At 39.8% G+C, this 17238-nt stretch overlaps 1 protein-coding gene across 4 annotated transcripts in view; it reads right to left on the bottom strand.

The window, feature by feature from the left end:
- Positions 1–17238, bottom strand: part of LOC149007097 (alpha-glucan water dikinase, chloroplastic-like) — a 42366-nt gene that overhangs the window by 8307 nt on the left and 16821 nt on the right. For 3 of the 4 annotated variants that reach the window (XM_089164728.1, XM_089164729.1, XM_089164731.1), the window contains 13 exons: positions 15545–15679; positions 15136–15298; positions 14904–14993; positions 14642–14827; positions 14165–14227; positions 14025–14087; positions 13866–13925; positions 13637–13789; positions 13383–13466; positions 5911–6087; positions 5719–5825; positions 5183–5396; positions 4957–5060 (listed from right to left, as the gene is read on the bottom strand). In XM_089164728.1, the coding sequence (XP_089020854.1) occupies positions 4957–5060; positions 5183–5396; positions 5719–5825; positions 5911–6087; positions 13383–13466; positions 13637–13789; positions 13866–13925; positions 14025–14087; positions 14165–14227; positions 14642–14827; positions 14904–14993; positions 15136–15298; positions 15545–15679 (1599 nt within the window). The remainder of the gene's footprint in view (positions 1–4956; positions 5061–5182; positions 5397–5718; positions 5826–5910; positions 6088–13382; positions 13467–13636; positions 13790–13865; positions 13926–14024; positions 14088–14164; positions 14228–14641; positions 14828–14903; positions 14994–15135; positions 15299–15544; positions 15680–17238) is intronic. The other variant, XM_089164730.1, reaches the window with a different exon arrangement.

The raw sequence follows: 17238 nt of genomic DNA, 5'->3' as shown, positions 1-17238 counted from the left end.
CACATACTCCTCGAATCATAGCTCTATACTCGGCTAATGTACTAGACAATGCAACCACATTTTTTTTCTTACTTCTCCAAGTCACTAGATATCCTCCAACAAAGGTATAATAACTAGTTATTAATTTTCTATCAGGAGAACTAGCCCAATCTGCATCTGTATATGCCTTTACTTTCAAATTATCAGTAGGTGATAAAAGAATTCCTTTACCAGGTGTAATCTTCAAGTACTAGAGTATTCGATTGATAGCTTTCATATGAGCCAAATGTGCATCATACACAAATTAGCTTACCAAGCTTACAACAAATGCAATTTCAGGCCTAGTGTGGGACAAATAGATAAGCTTCCTTACCAGCCTTTGATATCTGCCCTTATCCATTGGTTCTCCCTCATTTTCCTTAAGTTTTGCTCCTGCTTCAATAGGAGTATCAACTGTCTTGTATCCCAACATTCCCACCTCTGATAATAAGTATAGGATACACTTTCTTTGGTATAGATAGACCCCTTTTCCTAATCTAGCAACCTCAATCCCTAGGAAATACTTTAGCTTTCCTAGATCTTTAATCTCAAATTCTTTGCAAAGAAAGTTCTTAAGCTTTCGCATTCTTCACCATTATTCCCAGTGATGACAATATCATCCACATAAAAAATAAGGAGAGTGGTCTTAGTATTTGATTTCTGGAAAAATAGAGTATGATCAACATTACTCTGTTTATTATAATAAATAGATGTCACAACCTTTTGTAGACGTCCAAACCATCATCTAGGAGATTGCTTCAACCCATAAATTGATTTCTTCAACCGACAAACTTTTCTTTTTGTTCTGCTGTCAAAGAAACCATTTGGAATCTCCATGTAGACTTCTTCCGACTCTCCATGTAGGAATGCATTCTTTACATCTAACTGATGCAAGTCCCAATCTTGATTTATGGCCATAGATAGAAGAACCCCAACAGTGTTTAGTTTTGCAACAAGGGCAAAGGTTTCTTGATAATCAATCCCATAATTCTGGGTAAACCCCTTGGCATTTAGTCTAGCTTTCAACTTATTGACCGAACCATCCATGTTCTATTTGACCACAAACACCCATTTACAACCCACCGGTTTTTTCCCTGGAGGAAGAGTGATCAAGTCTTCAAGTATCATTTTTCTTCATTGCCTGCATTTCCTCTACCATAGCTGCCTTCCATTTTTATCAGCATAGGCTTCATGCCAATTCTTTGGGATATATACAATAAATAAAGAAGATATAAAAGCACAATAAGAGTCAGATGAAGAATCATATAGAGATACTTAACTATAGGATGCTGCATACAAGATCTAACTCCTTTTCTAACAAAAATAGGAAGATCAGAAGAAGAAACCTTAGGAAAAACAGTTGAATCTGACTCTGGACTAGGAGATTGGAGTGGAAACATGTCAACTTTATGCACTTGTTGCCTATTGGCATACTTCCTCTGATAAGTCTGCACAGCCTTTTCCTAGTTAGTTTGTCTTTGGAAGACCTCAATAGTGTGCCTCACAGGAAAATCCTGAAAAAGATCCTCACAAGGTTTAGAGGTGGGAGGAGGAGAAATAGCATCCTCAACTATGTTGGCCGAAGGCTCCCCCTAGTCAGGAATTTCTTCATGAACCTTTAAGGGCTATTGTGAGGGGGGGGGTTCTATATGTTTGACAAGAGTGTCCAGTGTGGGAAAGAACACCTCTCCTCGTGGACTCTCCCCCTGAAGAGGTGTATAATATGGACTAGACTAGTAACAATCACATCCATCGGAACCATTGTCCTCCTAGAAGCAGGATGATAACACTTGCAACCCTTTTTAGTAGCAGCGTACCCCAGAAATATGTAACGTGGGCCACAGGGTGCCAATTTACTCTTGTGGGTCGAATTTCTGGCATTAATACACACAACAAAGACTTTAGGAGGAATAATGAACGAAGAGGTTCCTTAAAGGACTTCACTGGGACATTTAAAGTCAAGTATCCGACTAGGCATCCTATTCATAAGGTAGGAGGCTATGAGTATAGCATCACTTCAGTATTGGTCTGGTATATTCAAGGCAATCACAAGGGAATGAGCTATCTTAAAGAGACTTCTGTTCTTTCTTTCGGCCACCCATTTGGGGCAGCCGTATCAGCACAATTGGTTTGGCATATTATGCTAGAGTCAAAGAGATATATCTGAAGTTCTCCTTCAATATACTCGATTTGTCACATCCACCCAATACCCGAGGGAGAGATCCGCAATCCAACATATCAGGTCTCAAACAATCATAAACCAATTCACCCAATAGACTAATCATGTGCAAGAATAAATCAATGTTATAAATAGTAATTAAGATGTAAATTAAATTAAACGAATCTTAGAAAGATCTCAAACTAAATCAGAGTGCGGAAGTGATGACATAACTAAAGTAATCAATCTGAAAACAATGAACTAAGTTAAAATCTAAGCCTTCTAATGTTTCTTCTTCTCCAAAGTCAACATAACTATTATCAAATATCAATGCAAATCCTGATCCCCTTTTGAATGGCCAGTAATTCCATACTGAGAACTGATAGATTCTCACTTATACCCGCATAGGCGGAGATAGGATTTCCTTCTTCATTTCTAATCAAACCACCAAAAGAGGCCCTGTCATTATTAAGAAACCTATCACAATGCAAAGCCACTGTACTTTTCGGAGGGGGAAACCAAGAGCAAGCTTTACGAACATTTAACTTTCCGCATAATCTAAATGCCCCATTTATCTGCTACAAATTGTGTTTCTGCATTCTGAGTTCCAGATAAATGGACAGTGGAGCAGATGGATCTGAGCAGCTCTTTTATAGCTGCCACAACTTGAAATCTTATCATCATCTTGTCTTTAAAAATTCTGTTGTTCCTTTCTATCCATAGATGAAAAACAGTAGTACAAAGTGCTAATTATCCAACCCAGCTAATATACTCCTCGTCTCCAAAATAATACTTTGCCCAGAATGCTGCCTCTTCTACACTCTGTGGAACACTATCCATTGAGCAGTGTATATATATATATATATATATATATATATATATATATATATATAAATCAGGTCAAACAAGCTGCATTCAAAAAATAAATGATCTCTAGTTTCTTGTGCCACCCAACAGAAAATGCAACATGACTGCACCTGGACTTGCATGAGGTCATCCTAGTTGGAAGCACATTCATCAACCCCCGCCAAGTAATGAAAGAAAGCTGGGGATGTTTGATGTGTCCTACAAACCAAACTGACTTGCACCAGGCCACTCTCCTTCCATTTCCTCTGATGGTATTCCAAGTTTCTTTCTCGGATGAATAAGTAATTCATTAACCAGAAGGTTCTTGGTCCTCTCTCCCCCATCCCAATCTCACACATGTTTGGAATGCTCTCCCCCCCTATCCTTAGGCAGTCCTACGATTCCACCATCTGGACCCCTTCACCATCAAAATCCTTCACCACATCCTCCACCTGGAACCATCTACGCCCCCACCATCCCCCTGTTCCTTGGTCCCAATTGGTTTGGTTTAAAGGTTATATCCCCCGCCACACCCTCACTCTTTAGAGAGCTCTCAACCTAGCCCTCCCAACCCAATCATTCCTTATTAGCCACCACATACCTGCCACTCCCAGCTGTTCCCTCTGCTGGATTGATTCAGAGGACATTGACCAGCTTTTTTTTCTCCTGCCCCCTTTCCCGGTCCCTATGGGATAGAGCCCTTGCCTCCATTTGGCCTCGCTCGAGATGTTCTCATGGATTTGCCAGTGATTGGTCTTGGATCTTGAGAAACTTTGCTGGTCACTCTATTTGCAATCGCATTGGCAAGCTAGTTTTCGGTGCCACCATCCACCATCTCTGGTGGGAGCGAAATTTCAGAAGATGGACTCCCAAATCCCGCTCTCTCGACTTGATTTGGGGAGCCATCTATTTTGATATTTCTTCTAGATTGCTATCTATCCCCCATCCCCCAGTGGCTGGCTCCCCCAGAAATAGGTTAATTGTTAGTTTTTGGGGGCTCAGCTCACCCCTTATCCCCCCTCCCTTAGCTCTTTGAGTTCCCTTTGTTTGCTCTTACTGTTTGCTGGTTTTTAATATAATTATTTATTCATCCAAAAAAAAATCATTAACCAGAAGGAGAGAAAAGGGGGTTGGGGTGAGAGAGAAGAACAAGAAAGCAAAGGGCAGAGCCTATCAAGCCAACAAGGCCCTAAGCAAAAAGCAAAACAAAGAACAGGGAATTAGGCACTAAAAACTGAGAACAAAGAGCCAAGACAAACTCAAGGCTTGAAACTATTTTTTTCCTATTTTCTTCTTCTTTTTCCTAGAAGACTGGAGCTCAACAGTGATGTCTTTGTTGAGATGGTGGCACCCTTTAGCAGAACGGATACTCCTCTAAACGTTCATGTTGAATTTCCAGTCCATACAATCAGATCCATGTGTGTGATGATAAACATTCATGTTGAATTTTCAGTCTATACAATCAGATCCATGCGCATCATGATAAAAAGTCTGTTCATCTCCATCAGTTCCTTCCATGCCATATCTAAGGCTACGGCAGAAGGAATTTCCAGTCCATACAATCAGATCCATGCATGTCATGATAAAAAGTCAGTTCAGCTCCGTCAGTTCCTTCCATGCCATATCTAAGGCTATGGTAGAAGTAAAGCTAGTACACTGGTATCCTCCTCTCAAAATAGTCCCCGCCAGCACTGGCCTTGAATACCTGGTCTCTAACTATATCTCCAAACTTTTTTATCAGAATACTGTAGGATGCCACCCATCTAGCCAGAGCCTTGGGTTCATACCATTGCAATTAGTACAAGAGTTTCTATTTTATGTTTATACTAACATGATTTCCATTATGTCCACCAGTTCACCCTATTTAATTATCTTACAAATAAAATATAGTACCTAAGTAACTCAGACACCTCATGTGAAGGACACATAATTACCTGTAAACTACATCTGCTGAAGTAGGTTTAAGCCTTAACAACTTCCCCTCTTTTGCTTGGAGGTCAGATAGAATGTCAGAATCAAAACATGTAGCAAAGCAGACCTGCCAATATGAAAATACTGAACTCAGAGACTTCACTCAGTTCCTGATATCATTAATATCACACCAAAAGTAAGAGATTGGCAGCAAATAGTTCCTAAATTTCCAATATGATTGGTCAATACCTTGCTATTTCTTGCTCGCACAGAAACATGAGATAGGACATCAGGCATGTCAGGGGTCAGCACAGCAACTATACCATCTGGAATTTCTTCCTCTCCTTTTACACTTTTTGCTATTAAAATTGTAGGTTGCCCATAACGCTTATTCTGGATAGCAAGCAGTTCATCAACAACGACAACATAACCGGCAGTTTCAACTGGGCTGATAACCTGCCAACTGTCACAGGCATGTTAAATTGGATTAGAATGTAATGGAGAAGTGTATAACTGAGCCAATGTACACAACAATCTTTAGCATCAAATCAAAGCCAGACAATAAAGCTCTTTCATTGAGGACAGAGGATGAGAAACTGTATCAGAAACTATTTGATTCTAAAGTTCCCAAAATTAGCCTGTGTGTAGCATTTTAGGGATTCAAAATGGATATACTCTCCCCAATCCCCCCCGGGCTTGTGCTTGCGTGGAAGGCTTCAGCACCAGGTTCGCCATGTAAAATGGATACAGTGTTCAAATACAGAGATCAAACTCTATTTACAAACCTTCCCAGATTTGCTGTCTTCCGAAGAACAGGATCAAGTCGGTTAAGAAGTTGTGACAAGGAAGCAGCTGATCCAGCACGGATAACCTCTTCAGTAAATATTTCTACCTGCAAGAGTTGCTTGTATGAGCAATATAATACAGACACAAGCTGCAAATTGCAATAAGCATGTAACATTAAGTTAGCCACATACAGCCCTTTGATCAACTCCGAGAAGTGATCCCAGGTACTCAGCAGATGGTTGCAGAATTTGATGATAAAGCTCTGCCTTGCTTGAAAGAGCAAGTCGACTGCGGTCAAGAACCGATTTTGCAAATAGTGCCCAGTGACAATCGCTAGTCTTTGACATTTCCAGTGCATGATTCCATCCCTTCAAAAACAATTACACATTAGCTTAAGAGCAAAAGATTGGAACACCAAATCATAGTTCAGAGTACAGACCAACAGATCAAGATTCTCTTGATCTCCACATTTTCTAGAAATAAATGAACTCCGGCACAGATTAAACAAAGAACCAAAACCTCACAGAATTCAACCAAGAAATAGGAGAGAAGGTTTTTAAGACATTCAACAATTACGTTTACTATATCCTTCAGTGTTGGATTCTATTAGGAGTCTAATAAGAGTTTGTATAGGAGTTAAGTTAGAGTTTGTATTCATATAGAATTCTATTCCTTGTAATATTCTACTTTCCACTTAATTATAAATAAAGGGCTTGAGATCATGGATCAATAAGCCATTCTACTACAATCGTTTCTTTCAACATGGCATCAGAGCCTAAGTTCGATTAGTATGTTCTTCTATTTTTTTCTGTGTCTTCAAACCTATAAACCCACAGCAGATTTTTTTCTCCAAAACCCTTCGCAGTTTTTTCTTGGTCTTCAACAACCTAATTCTGCAACCATCGTTTGGCAGAATTTTTTTCCCTTTTCAAACCCATCGCACCGCACCGCTGCACTATTTTTCAGTTCCACCTAGAAGACCAGAGAAGAAAAAAAGGGAAAGAAGAAGAGAAGAAGAACCACAACCTGCTGCTGCTTCTTGCGATTAGAAAAACAGAATCGCAGGCCACAACCTGCTGCTGCTTCTTGCGATTAGGTAAACTGAATCACAGTGGGCTAGGCCAAGAAGAAAAGGAAAGAAGAAGAGAAGCCACCATCGCCATCGCCTTCACCTTACTGCTGCTGCTGCATCATCTTCCCAATCGTGCGCAACATAAATCTTTGATTTTTCAGGTATGTGGAAGAAGATATCGATTGTTATTTGGTTGGTTTTTTGGGTTCAACTTCTGATTTGGTTTTTTAGTTCATTGTTTGGTTCAATTCTTGGTTCATTGTCCAAAATAGACTAGACCAGAACCATATTTTTCGTTTTTTTTTTTTTTGTCTCTGGTTCTATTAGACCAGACCAGAATTTTTCTTTGGTTCAAAAAAAAAAAAAAAAAAAAAAAAAAAAGAGGGAGGGGGGGAGGGAGATTTGATCATATCATTGTTTGGCTATTGCATTGTGCGACGTTTTAGTTTTTTTTCACAAGGTGATCGAAGAACTCAGAGACAATTTTTTCAACATGGCAACTATCGATGGTACTACTGCTCCCACCGGACCTGAACATTACCCAAATTTTCATCCTCTTTCGGTAAGATTTGATGGGACAAATTATTTGATTTGGTCACGATCTGCTTACTTAACTATTGCTGGAAGAGGACTTGTTGGATACATTACGGGCACCACTATCAAACCTTCTACCACAAAGCGTTTCCCAGGAAAAATGGATCTCGAATGACTCTCTTATTATGTCATTTCTCTTGAATTCCATGATTCCAAATATTGCCCGTGGATATCTATTACTTGATACTGCTGCCCAAATCTGGAAGGCTACTACTGAAACATATGGACAACTTGGGAAATGATGCACAAAGTTTATGAGCTACGAAAGAAGCTTCATGAGACTACCCAAAAGGAACTGACTGTGGCCCACTATTATGCTGAGTTGCGATCTCTTTGGCAAGAGTTGGATCATTATGGGGATTATCACCCCACTAATCCAGATGATGTGGCGACTTATAAGAAGCACATTGATAAGATTCGAGTATATGACTTCTTGCGCAGGTTTGAACGTGGAGTACGATCAGATCGTAGTACAAGTCTTAAGCCGTTTCTCCTTTTCCTACACTAGAACAATCTTATGCTCTTGTTCAGTGTGAGGAAAGTCGTCGATTAGCCATGCTTCATACTCCTATTTTGGAGAAATCAGCTTTACAAATTGTCAGCACTAAATCTGATCCGGCTAAGGAGATTGTCAAGTGTGAGCACCGTCACAAACCCTATCATACTAAGGAAAATTGTTGGAAACTCCATGGGAAGCCTCATTGATTTTGAGAAAAAAAGAGCACAAAAAAAGGAAAATCGAAAGCTCATATCTCCGAGACAGCTTTCCACAAGACCCTCTCGCAGATGTTGGTCTCTCACAGGAGGAGTTAACTTCTTTGCGACGTATTCTGCAATCTTCTACTGCCGGTACAGCCTCTACCACTGCTTCCTCTACTAATCAAACCAACTCCTACCTTGCTACTTCAAGTAAAACTTTTACAAGCTTCCAAGTTTCTTCAGTTTCTACTCCTTGGATTATTGATACCGGAGCCACAGATCATATGACAGGTTTATCCTCTTTTTTCTTACAATATTCTCCAACTTCCGGAAAGGATAAAGTTCGAATTGCTTGATGGCTCCTATTCTTCCATTGCTGAAAAGGGACCATTCAACATTCTCCATCCCCTGTCTTTGTCTAAAGTTTTACATGTTCCCTCTTTCTCTACTAACTTGCTCTCTATCAGCAGTCTTACACATGACTTAAATTGTAAAGTGACATTTTTCCCATCTTATTGTGTCTTTCAGGATCTGGTAACGGGGAAGGAGATTGGACGTGGTAAACTAGACAATGGACTTTATTTGCTCGAGCCGATTGAAGGATCTACTTCTGCTCTGACTACATCTTCTAATCAGGTCCATTCGGTAATATCGACCTTCATCAAGTGGCACCGTAGGCTAGGTCACCCCCCTCTAGGAACTCTTAAGAAAATATTTCCTGATTTAGTTTCTTCTTGTAATGAGGATGATTTTTTTTGTGAAGCCTGCATTTTTGCGAAGCAGACTCGTTCTACTTATTTACCTTCTCTTCATAATAGAAAAAATATTCCTTTTATGTTAATTCATACCGATGTGTGGGGTCCCCGCCGACGTGTGTCTATCATCGGCCATAGGTACTTTGTTACTTTTATTGATTGTCACTCTCGTTCTACATGGATTTATCTTTTAAAACAAAAAAATGAAGTTTTCCGATGTTTTCGTGATTTTCATAATATGATTAAAACTCAATTCAATGCCACTGTGAAGATCCTTCGCAGTGACAATGGCACAGAGTATATTGATGGTGAATTTCAAAGATATCTCTCTGACTCTGGCATAATACATCAGACTAGTTGCGTTGATACGGCTGCCTAAAATGGGGTGGCCGAAAGGAAGAATCGGCATCTCTTAGAGATAGCCCGTTCTATTATGATTGCTATGAATGTACCTGACCAGTACTGGAGTGATGCTATTCTCACTGCTTCTTACCTTATGAATAGGATGCCCAGTAGGATACTTGGTTTTAAATGTCCTAATGAGATTCTTCAAGGAGCCTCTTCTTTTGTTATTTCCCCAAAGGTTTTTGGATGCGTGTGTTATGCCAGAATCACAGCCCACCGAGAGTAAGTTATTCTCCCGCAGCCTACGCTGCATATTTTTGGGGTATTCTGCTACTCAGAAAGGGTACAAATGTTATCATCCTCCCTCCAAGAAAACCATTGTATCCATGGATGTACTTTTTCATGAGTTTTGCCCTTACTATACACCTCTCCAGGGGGAGAGTCCTAGAGGAGAGGTGTTCTTTCCGACTCTAGATCTTCCTTTCACACACCAACACAACTTAAGAGTCCCAGAAGAGTTTCCTGACCAGGGGGAGACTTCGGCCAGTATACCTGAGGACTCTAATCCTCCCCCTTCAATTTCTGAACCATGTGAAGAACCTAGCCAAGGGGAGACCACTCCTTTGAGACACACTGTTGGGGTCTTTCAAAACCAGATTGACCAAAATAAAGAGGTGCAGACTTATCAGAGGAAGAAATACAACCGGCTAAAGCAGGTGGAGAAAGGGGATACGTTACCACTTCAGTCTCCGCTCCCAGAATCGATTCTACCGAGGTATCTTCTTCCGATCTTCCTATTGTTTAGAAAAGGGGTCGATCTTGTACTCAACATCCCATAGCTAAATATGTTTCTTATAACTCTTTGTCCGACTCCTACCGTGCTTTTATATCCTCTCATCATCATCCGATCTCTGTTCCTAAAAGTTGGCAGGAAGCCTATCTTGATAAGAGATGGAAGGAAGCTATGGTAGAGGAAATGCGAGCAATGAAGAAAAATGACACTTGGGAGCTGGTTACACTTCCTCCGTAAAAAAAACCAAAGGGCTGCAAATGGGTATTTGTGGTTAAACAAAATATGGATGGATCACCAACAAGTTGAAAGCTAGACTAGTTGCAAAGGGGTTTACCCGGACCTATGGGATTGATTATCGGGGAGACCTTTGCCCCGGGCCGAAAACTAAATACTGTCGAGTTTCGTTGTCAGTAGCGTGAACAAACACCGGAACTTGCACCAACTAGACGTAAAGAATGCCTTCTTACATGGGGAGTTAGCGAGAAGAGGTCTATATGGAAATCCCACATGGTTTTTCCGATGACAATACTGCAGGGGAAAGTCTGTCGGTTGAAGAGGTCAATATATGGGTTAAAACAGTCTCCTAGATGCTGGTTTGGACGCCTTCAGAAGGCAATGACTTCTATTGGGTACAAGCAAAGCAATGCTGATCATACACTATTTGTCAAGAAGTCAAGTACTAACATCACACTTCTCATTGTCTATGTAGACGATATTGTCATCACAGGGGAATGATGGTGAAGAAATTCAAAAGTTGAAGGACTATCTTGGCAAAGAGTTTGAAATTAAAGATCTAGGGAAGTTACAGTATTTCTTAGGGATTGAGGTGGCTCGATCAAATAAAGGTATATTCCTATCCCAAAGAAAGTATGTCCTAGATCTATTATCAGAAGTGGGAATGTTGGGGTGTAAAGTAGTTGATACCCCTATTGAAGCTGGAGCTAAACTTAAAGAAAAAGAGGGAGAACCAGTGGACAAAGGAAGATACCAAAGGCTGGTAGGGAAGCTTATCTACTTGTCTCACACCAGGCCAGACATTGCTTATGCTGTAGGTATAGTGAGTCAATTCATGCATGACCCATATTTAGCTCATATGAAGGCTGTTATCAGAATACTACAGTATTTGAAGGGAACTCCTGGAAAAGGAATACTTTTGTCACCCACCGATAATCTAAAAGTAGAAGCATACACTGATGCAGATCGGGCTGGATCTCCGAGACAGAAGTCAATTTCAGGTTACTGTACCTTTATTGGAGGTAATCTAGTTACTTGGAGAAGTAAGAAACAGAATGTGGTCGCTTTATCTAGTACTGAAGCTGAATATAGGGCTATGGTTCGTGGAGTTTGTGAGCTACTATGGTTGAAAGGCTTGCTGCAAGATATTGGAGTCCAAGTTCCAAACCCCATGATGTTATATTGTGACAACAAGGCTGCTATTAGTATTGCTAATAATCCAGTGCAACATGATCGAACTAAGCACATTGAAATTGACAGGTTTTTTGTCAAAGGAAAGTTGGAACAAGGGCTTATCTGCATGCCTTTTGTAAGATCTGAAGACCAATTAGCAGATGTTTTCACTAAGGGATTGAAAGAAAGAGATTTCCTTCCTATTGTAGGCAAGTTAGGCATGAGTAATATCTATGCCTCAACTTGAGGGGGAGTGTTGGATTCTATTAGGAGTCTAATAAGAGTTTGTATAGGAGTTAAGTTAGAGTTTGTATTCATATAGAATTCTATTCCTTGTAATATTCTACTTTCCACTTAATTATAAATAAAGGGCTTGAGATCATGGATCAATAAGCCATTCTACTACAATCGTTTCTTTCAACATTCAGTAACCAGGCAAGGGCCTTTTGTCACTCAATAGATCCGTAAAAGTTATACTTGATGGCAGATATCCATCTCAACATCCATAGCAGATTTCCACCCATCTTTGGATAAAGCATCTTGATTATTCATCAAGAATGAAATGAGAAGTAGTAATGGAGGAAAATTAAAAAGAGAATTGGGAAGATGGGAAACAGAAACGTAATGAGAAATAGGATGCATAATCACAGATTTTGAGTAGATGAGTGAAGACCACTTTTAAGCAACAGTAGATCATCACTAGGAGAAGAACCCCTAGGTCAAAGAGTTTGATCGTAAGGCAACAAAAGAGGAGTGGCAGCAAATAGGGGGATTCAGACAATGCTTGTAATGATCTCCTTTGGGCATTGAAAATCCATTAAGGAAATTTACTATGGAATAGGAGCAACGCAGAAATGACTCTGGAAGCAGAAAAAAATTCACAGGCACTGGATCTTAATGCTCTGATATCATGTTGCTTCCAAAACACTAGAACCAGCACTTGAGCAAGTGGAAGAAGGAGAACTAGGAGAGAGAGGAAGAGAGAAGAAGAAACCCTCGGAGATGAAATAAAGCTCATGGTTAGCTGCTAAAGCTCTAATATGAGCAATATTTACATAGAACGATGTTTCTATCCATAAGCTGAGGGTACATAGAACCTCCACTTTCAGTTTCTCTCTCTGGGCAAAGAGACTATTCTTGCCCGGAGAAGAGAAACACAGAGCAGGAGAGGTGCTAGCACACCCTGCACTTCTGGAAGAAACATTGTCCCATGCATATAAAATGGAAGATGAAATTGGAGAGTTATAACACTTGTTGTAAGAAAGCAGTACATATAAAGTTATAAAACCCTTCACAGACAGTACATAATAAACAGAATTCTTAAACAACCCTACTGGCAGTACATAAGCTGATAAACATAGCAGCAAAGTTAGCCAAAACTTATTCTGACCTCCTACCAGGCCAGCCATCACTTGGTGCCTTGCAGAGTAGGGGCCAGTAACAGTGCCCTGTAGATTGAAAGACCACATTCCTATAAAGCATTACAAGTTTTCATTGGCAATCTTCAGCACCATGGAACACTCAACCCCAAAGGGAATTTTTTGAGGTACAATTTAAGTTATCTTCATCAATCTTTATTTAGAGAGCAACAAATTTTTTTGAGAAAATTTTCCTTCCCCCAAAGTAATGGAAACATCTATACATCTACCATCATTATTACTCCCGCTATCAATTTTCGGATGTCTGAAATACATTAACTGTCCACTGGCACCTGTTTAAGTGGAATGATGCCATAGATGAAGGAATTCCTCAACCATGTCTTGTTGGAAACCCAGTCCATAAACTTGACAAAAAGAGAAGGTAAAATAGAGAATAGAAATCCAAGGGCTAACAGATCCACAGGTTCCTACCATTAGGCTGCCATTTGTTATAATACAAAGCAACTGACACCCGAACAGCCTCCAATGCACCAAAGTGCGCACAATGAAGACAGACAATTTCATATTCTAAAGAATTGAGTACATCACAAGGATAACTTAAATACGAGCTGTATCATACCTTTAAACAATAGACCAGATCTTCATTATAATCCGATGAAAGGGCAAGGTTTTCGACAACTAGAGTGATAAAGTACATAATTTTCTGCAAGCAAAGAAAAATAGAGTTAGATCAAATATTTTATGTTCAAAATCAAATCACCATAGTTGAACATGGGTATGAAAAAGCATTAGCAGAAATGACCAAAGAGAAAAGAAACTCCTCGTCTACTTATGAAAAATAAGAACTTAGAAATGCAATGAAAAAGGACATACCTCTGGTCCAGCATTATTCAGCTCCCCATATCCCCTCTCAGTAGCTGTCCTAACCATGGAATCGAGGGCAATATCCAAAAATAGAAGATCCTTCAGACGATCACGGGACTTAAGAAGAAGAGGTCGAAGCTGCTCACGAGCCTCCAGCAAACCCTGTATGGAAAATGTGGAATTTGGAATATATAGACATAAATAAATAAATAAATGCCAGTATCTATTTGTCACACACCTCGAGAAGTGGTTCCACATTTTTATCTTCAACATGATCCATAATAAATTGAAGCAGTTCCTGTCAAAGGCATAAATTGTATAGATGGATCCAGATCCAATTTTGACTAAAGGTGGCTAAGTCAATAGAAGTTTTTGGTGGAAAAGGTGAAACCATTACCGGAAATCCAGATGGCAAGCCTGGTACAGGGTTTATCTGCACCCCAACCATAAAGTCGTGGCCCTGATAGAAATAGAAAGCAATATCAAGTACCACATAGATGAACTTTTATAGAAACATCCAAAAATTAATGATATTACCTCATCCCTGTAGCCCAAGCATTTGGTGATGGCAGACTCAAGATCAGCACCTGAATGAACTGCCTGAGTAAGCACCAGAGAAGCTTAATTAGCGCGAACCCTGAGAATAGAAGACTAAATCTATATAAACAAAAGATGCACAAAGTAATGTTTAAAGTAAAGATTAGAGTTTTTTTTTAACTGATGACCAAAGACATAATGTACAAAAATGAAGATAACAGGATCAAATTGAACGCATTGTATTCTGTGGATTATCATCTATCACACGGAAAGCATTCAATTGAGTGGTATCAGCATCTGATGCCCTTTCTATATTCTCTGAGGAAGCAAATACATAATGTGTGTTCTGAAAATGAAGAAGCAAAACCCTTAAAACAATAAGATTCCACTTCAAACAATCCCCAATAACTGAACAAGATAAGTCTGCAGCTTTCATTCATATTAAGCTTTTTGACTATAAAAACTATTCAATCCAACCTTTAATGTTCTCAAATAATTTTCCAAATCATGCAAAAGGCCATCCTTCCGGTCTCTCCTGAAATTTGGTTCAGAATGAATTCCACGATCATAACTTAAAAGACGCTCTTTAGTAATCCCACTTGAGTTCAGCGTTTTCCAGTAAGCTTTGATATCAAAATCACTTTTAATATAATCAAGAAGTGCCTGAAGGAAATGCATTTTGAGACAAACTCAGCAACAAAGTGAATATAAATTTCATCATAATTTGCATTTAAAATACCTGACAGATTACAACATCATCAGGACTTGTGTTATTATGCAGTTTCTGATGCCATTCTTCCATCATTCCACCTTTGCAATCATTATTTCGCTGCAGATAACCAGCAACTCATTGTATTTTGCAAATGAACATTCCAGTATAGAAACAATGCATATATTGTATTAAAAAAATAAATAAAAAAATAAAAAACCATGAAAGAAATAAATATTCTAAAGGTAGGTTGAACACCTACTTGAATGAGTAGGATCTCATCTCGGATGCGCTGGCCCACATCTCCTTCACCTCCACGGCCCACAGTGGATAAGATCATCCGCAAGATTTCCCTATTTTCCGGGTAATTTATGTATATATTCTGTAGCAAGTCTGTAAGCCTATCCTGAGCTTTACTGATCTCACTGCAAGGAAGGAAAAACCAATTTGGCTTTAGCCCTGAAAAGTAGAGGGACGGATATGGAAAGAAGCCCAAGATTGTAATTTTATAGAGGAATTTGTTCATGAAGATTGGTCTCTATTTTGTGAATCACTACAATACAGAAGCAGACCAGTGATGTTTAAGTGAGGCTTTAATAACTTAGCCTGGAAAAAAGGAATAAGAAAACTTTGCATCAGTAAATTAAACAAAGATTTCATAAGAGGATTACCGCGGCTTCACATTGTAGTTCTTATTCCATACGAGCTGCCTTGTGGCCATAAACCTCATCCACACAAAGATTCCAGCAAGACCCAATTCTCCAACATCTTTACCCCACTCTAGCAAATCTGATGCAATGTTAAATCTGCAACAGAAAAGAATGTTGTTTTCTAATTAATCTCTAATGTGATCATAACATATCCCAATAAACCCTCCAAAGATAGCCCTAGCTAACAGATGAATTTCTTTTATGTACCCAATGCTGTAACTTGAAGAAAATAAAATTTAGCCAATGAAATTTAGAAAGTGTACTCCATAGTTCAATCCAACCAGAATGGTTATAAATACATATTGTTAGAATTTCAGCACCTGTAATCAGCCTAGGGACTGAAAGGAAATTCAGAAAGAGGAAGAAGCATAGAAGAAGACTGAAGAAGAAGAAAAAGAAGAAGAGAGAGAGCTTGCATGTGTATTTTGGTTCTCCCCTGGTACTTTATCTATAACGTAAAATCAAGTCTTAGTTTAGGAAAGTTTTCTTACAGCCCCCCAAAAAAAAATTCCATATTGCATAAAATCTCCCAAATCAGTATCTACATTATTTGATTTAGTCTTACTAACTTTGCTTCTTTCAGAGATCTGCAGAGGTTCAAGGAAAAAGTTGAAGAAGCCAACAACTGATTGGCAGCTAGTTACGAGGTTTTTGTCTGCAGGTTTCGGAGGCAGAGAGACGCTGGCGATCCTCCGCTATATGTCTCTCCGCCTCCTCCTCCTCTCTCTTCCTCTCTCGTTCTTCTCCTCATCTGGTGTCTCTTGGGGCGGAGAGACACTAATGGTCCTCCGCTATGTGTCTCTTTTCTCCTTCTTCTTTCGCTCTCCTCCTCTTTCTCCTCCTCTCCTCGTCTCCTCTCTGTTTCGGCTGTTCTCTAGTCGTGCTCTAATATCTTAGCACCTTCTCCTCCCTCTGGCCTATTTTTATAGAGGTTAGGTCAATCTTGATCTCAGATTTGGGATCAGCTCTCTTCCCTCTGATTCTTTTCTTCCCTTTACTTCTCCTCCTCTCTCTGTTCTCTCCAGAGGTTGGGTCAAACATGCTCTCTTCCCTTTGATTCTCTTCTTCTCTTTGTTTCTTCTCCTTCTATTTCTTTGGTGGAGTGGTCGAGCTAGATCTCAATTTTGTGATCCAAACTCCCTCTCTGCTTCTCCCCATCTTTTGTTCTCTCGGCTTCTATTAAAAAAAGGGGGGCATGTTTAAGCCCGTTTCAGGGTAATTCTTTGTTTGTTTAGGGTTCCTATCTCAATGGCTTCTTGGCGTCGAGGGAAGCCTTAAGGGGTATCGTTGCCGTCTCTCGGAATTGGGTTCGAACTCTGATACAGACTCATCTCCTCGCTATTTCTCCTTCACTCTCCATCTCCCCTTTCTGTTTCTGGGTTCAACTTCACATCGTTGAGGGTTATTTTCCTCTCTGGCCTCTCTAGTGTTGAGGGGTAAGCCGTGAGAGCCATCATTGTTGATCTCTCCGTATTAGGTTCGACCTCAGATCCAGATTCTTCTCCTCTCTCTGTTTCTCCTCCTCTTCCTATCCTGTTTATGGGGTTCGCTTCAATTCGTCTGGGGTTCTAGCCATCGATGGCTTCTTTGGCATTGGGGAAAAGCTATGAGGGCTCAATGCCTCTTACTTTGGTGTTGGGCCACTTGCGCTTGTG

Source organism: Hakea prostrata, chromosome 8 (genome assembly GCF_041222555.1).
Source record: "Hakea prostrata isolate BN-2017 chromosome 8, UWA_Hpros_2, whole genome shotgun sequence".
Taxonomy (NCBI): Eukaryota; Viridiplantae; Streptophyta; class Magnoliopsida; order Proteales; family Proteaceae; genus Hakea; species Hakea prostrata.
This window is presented reverse-complemented; position numbering and strand designations above follow the sequence as displayed.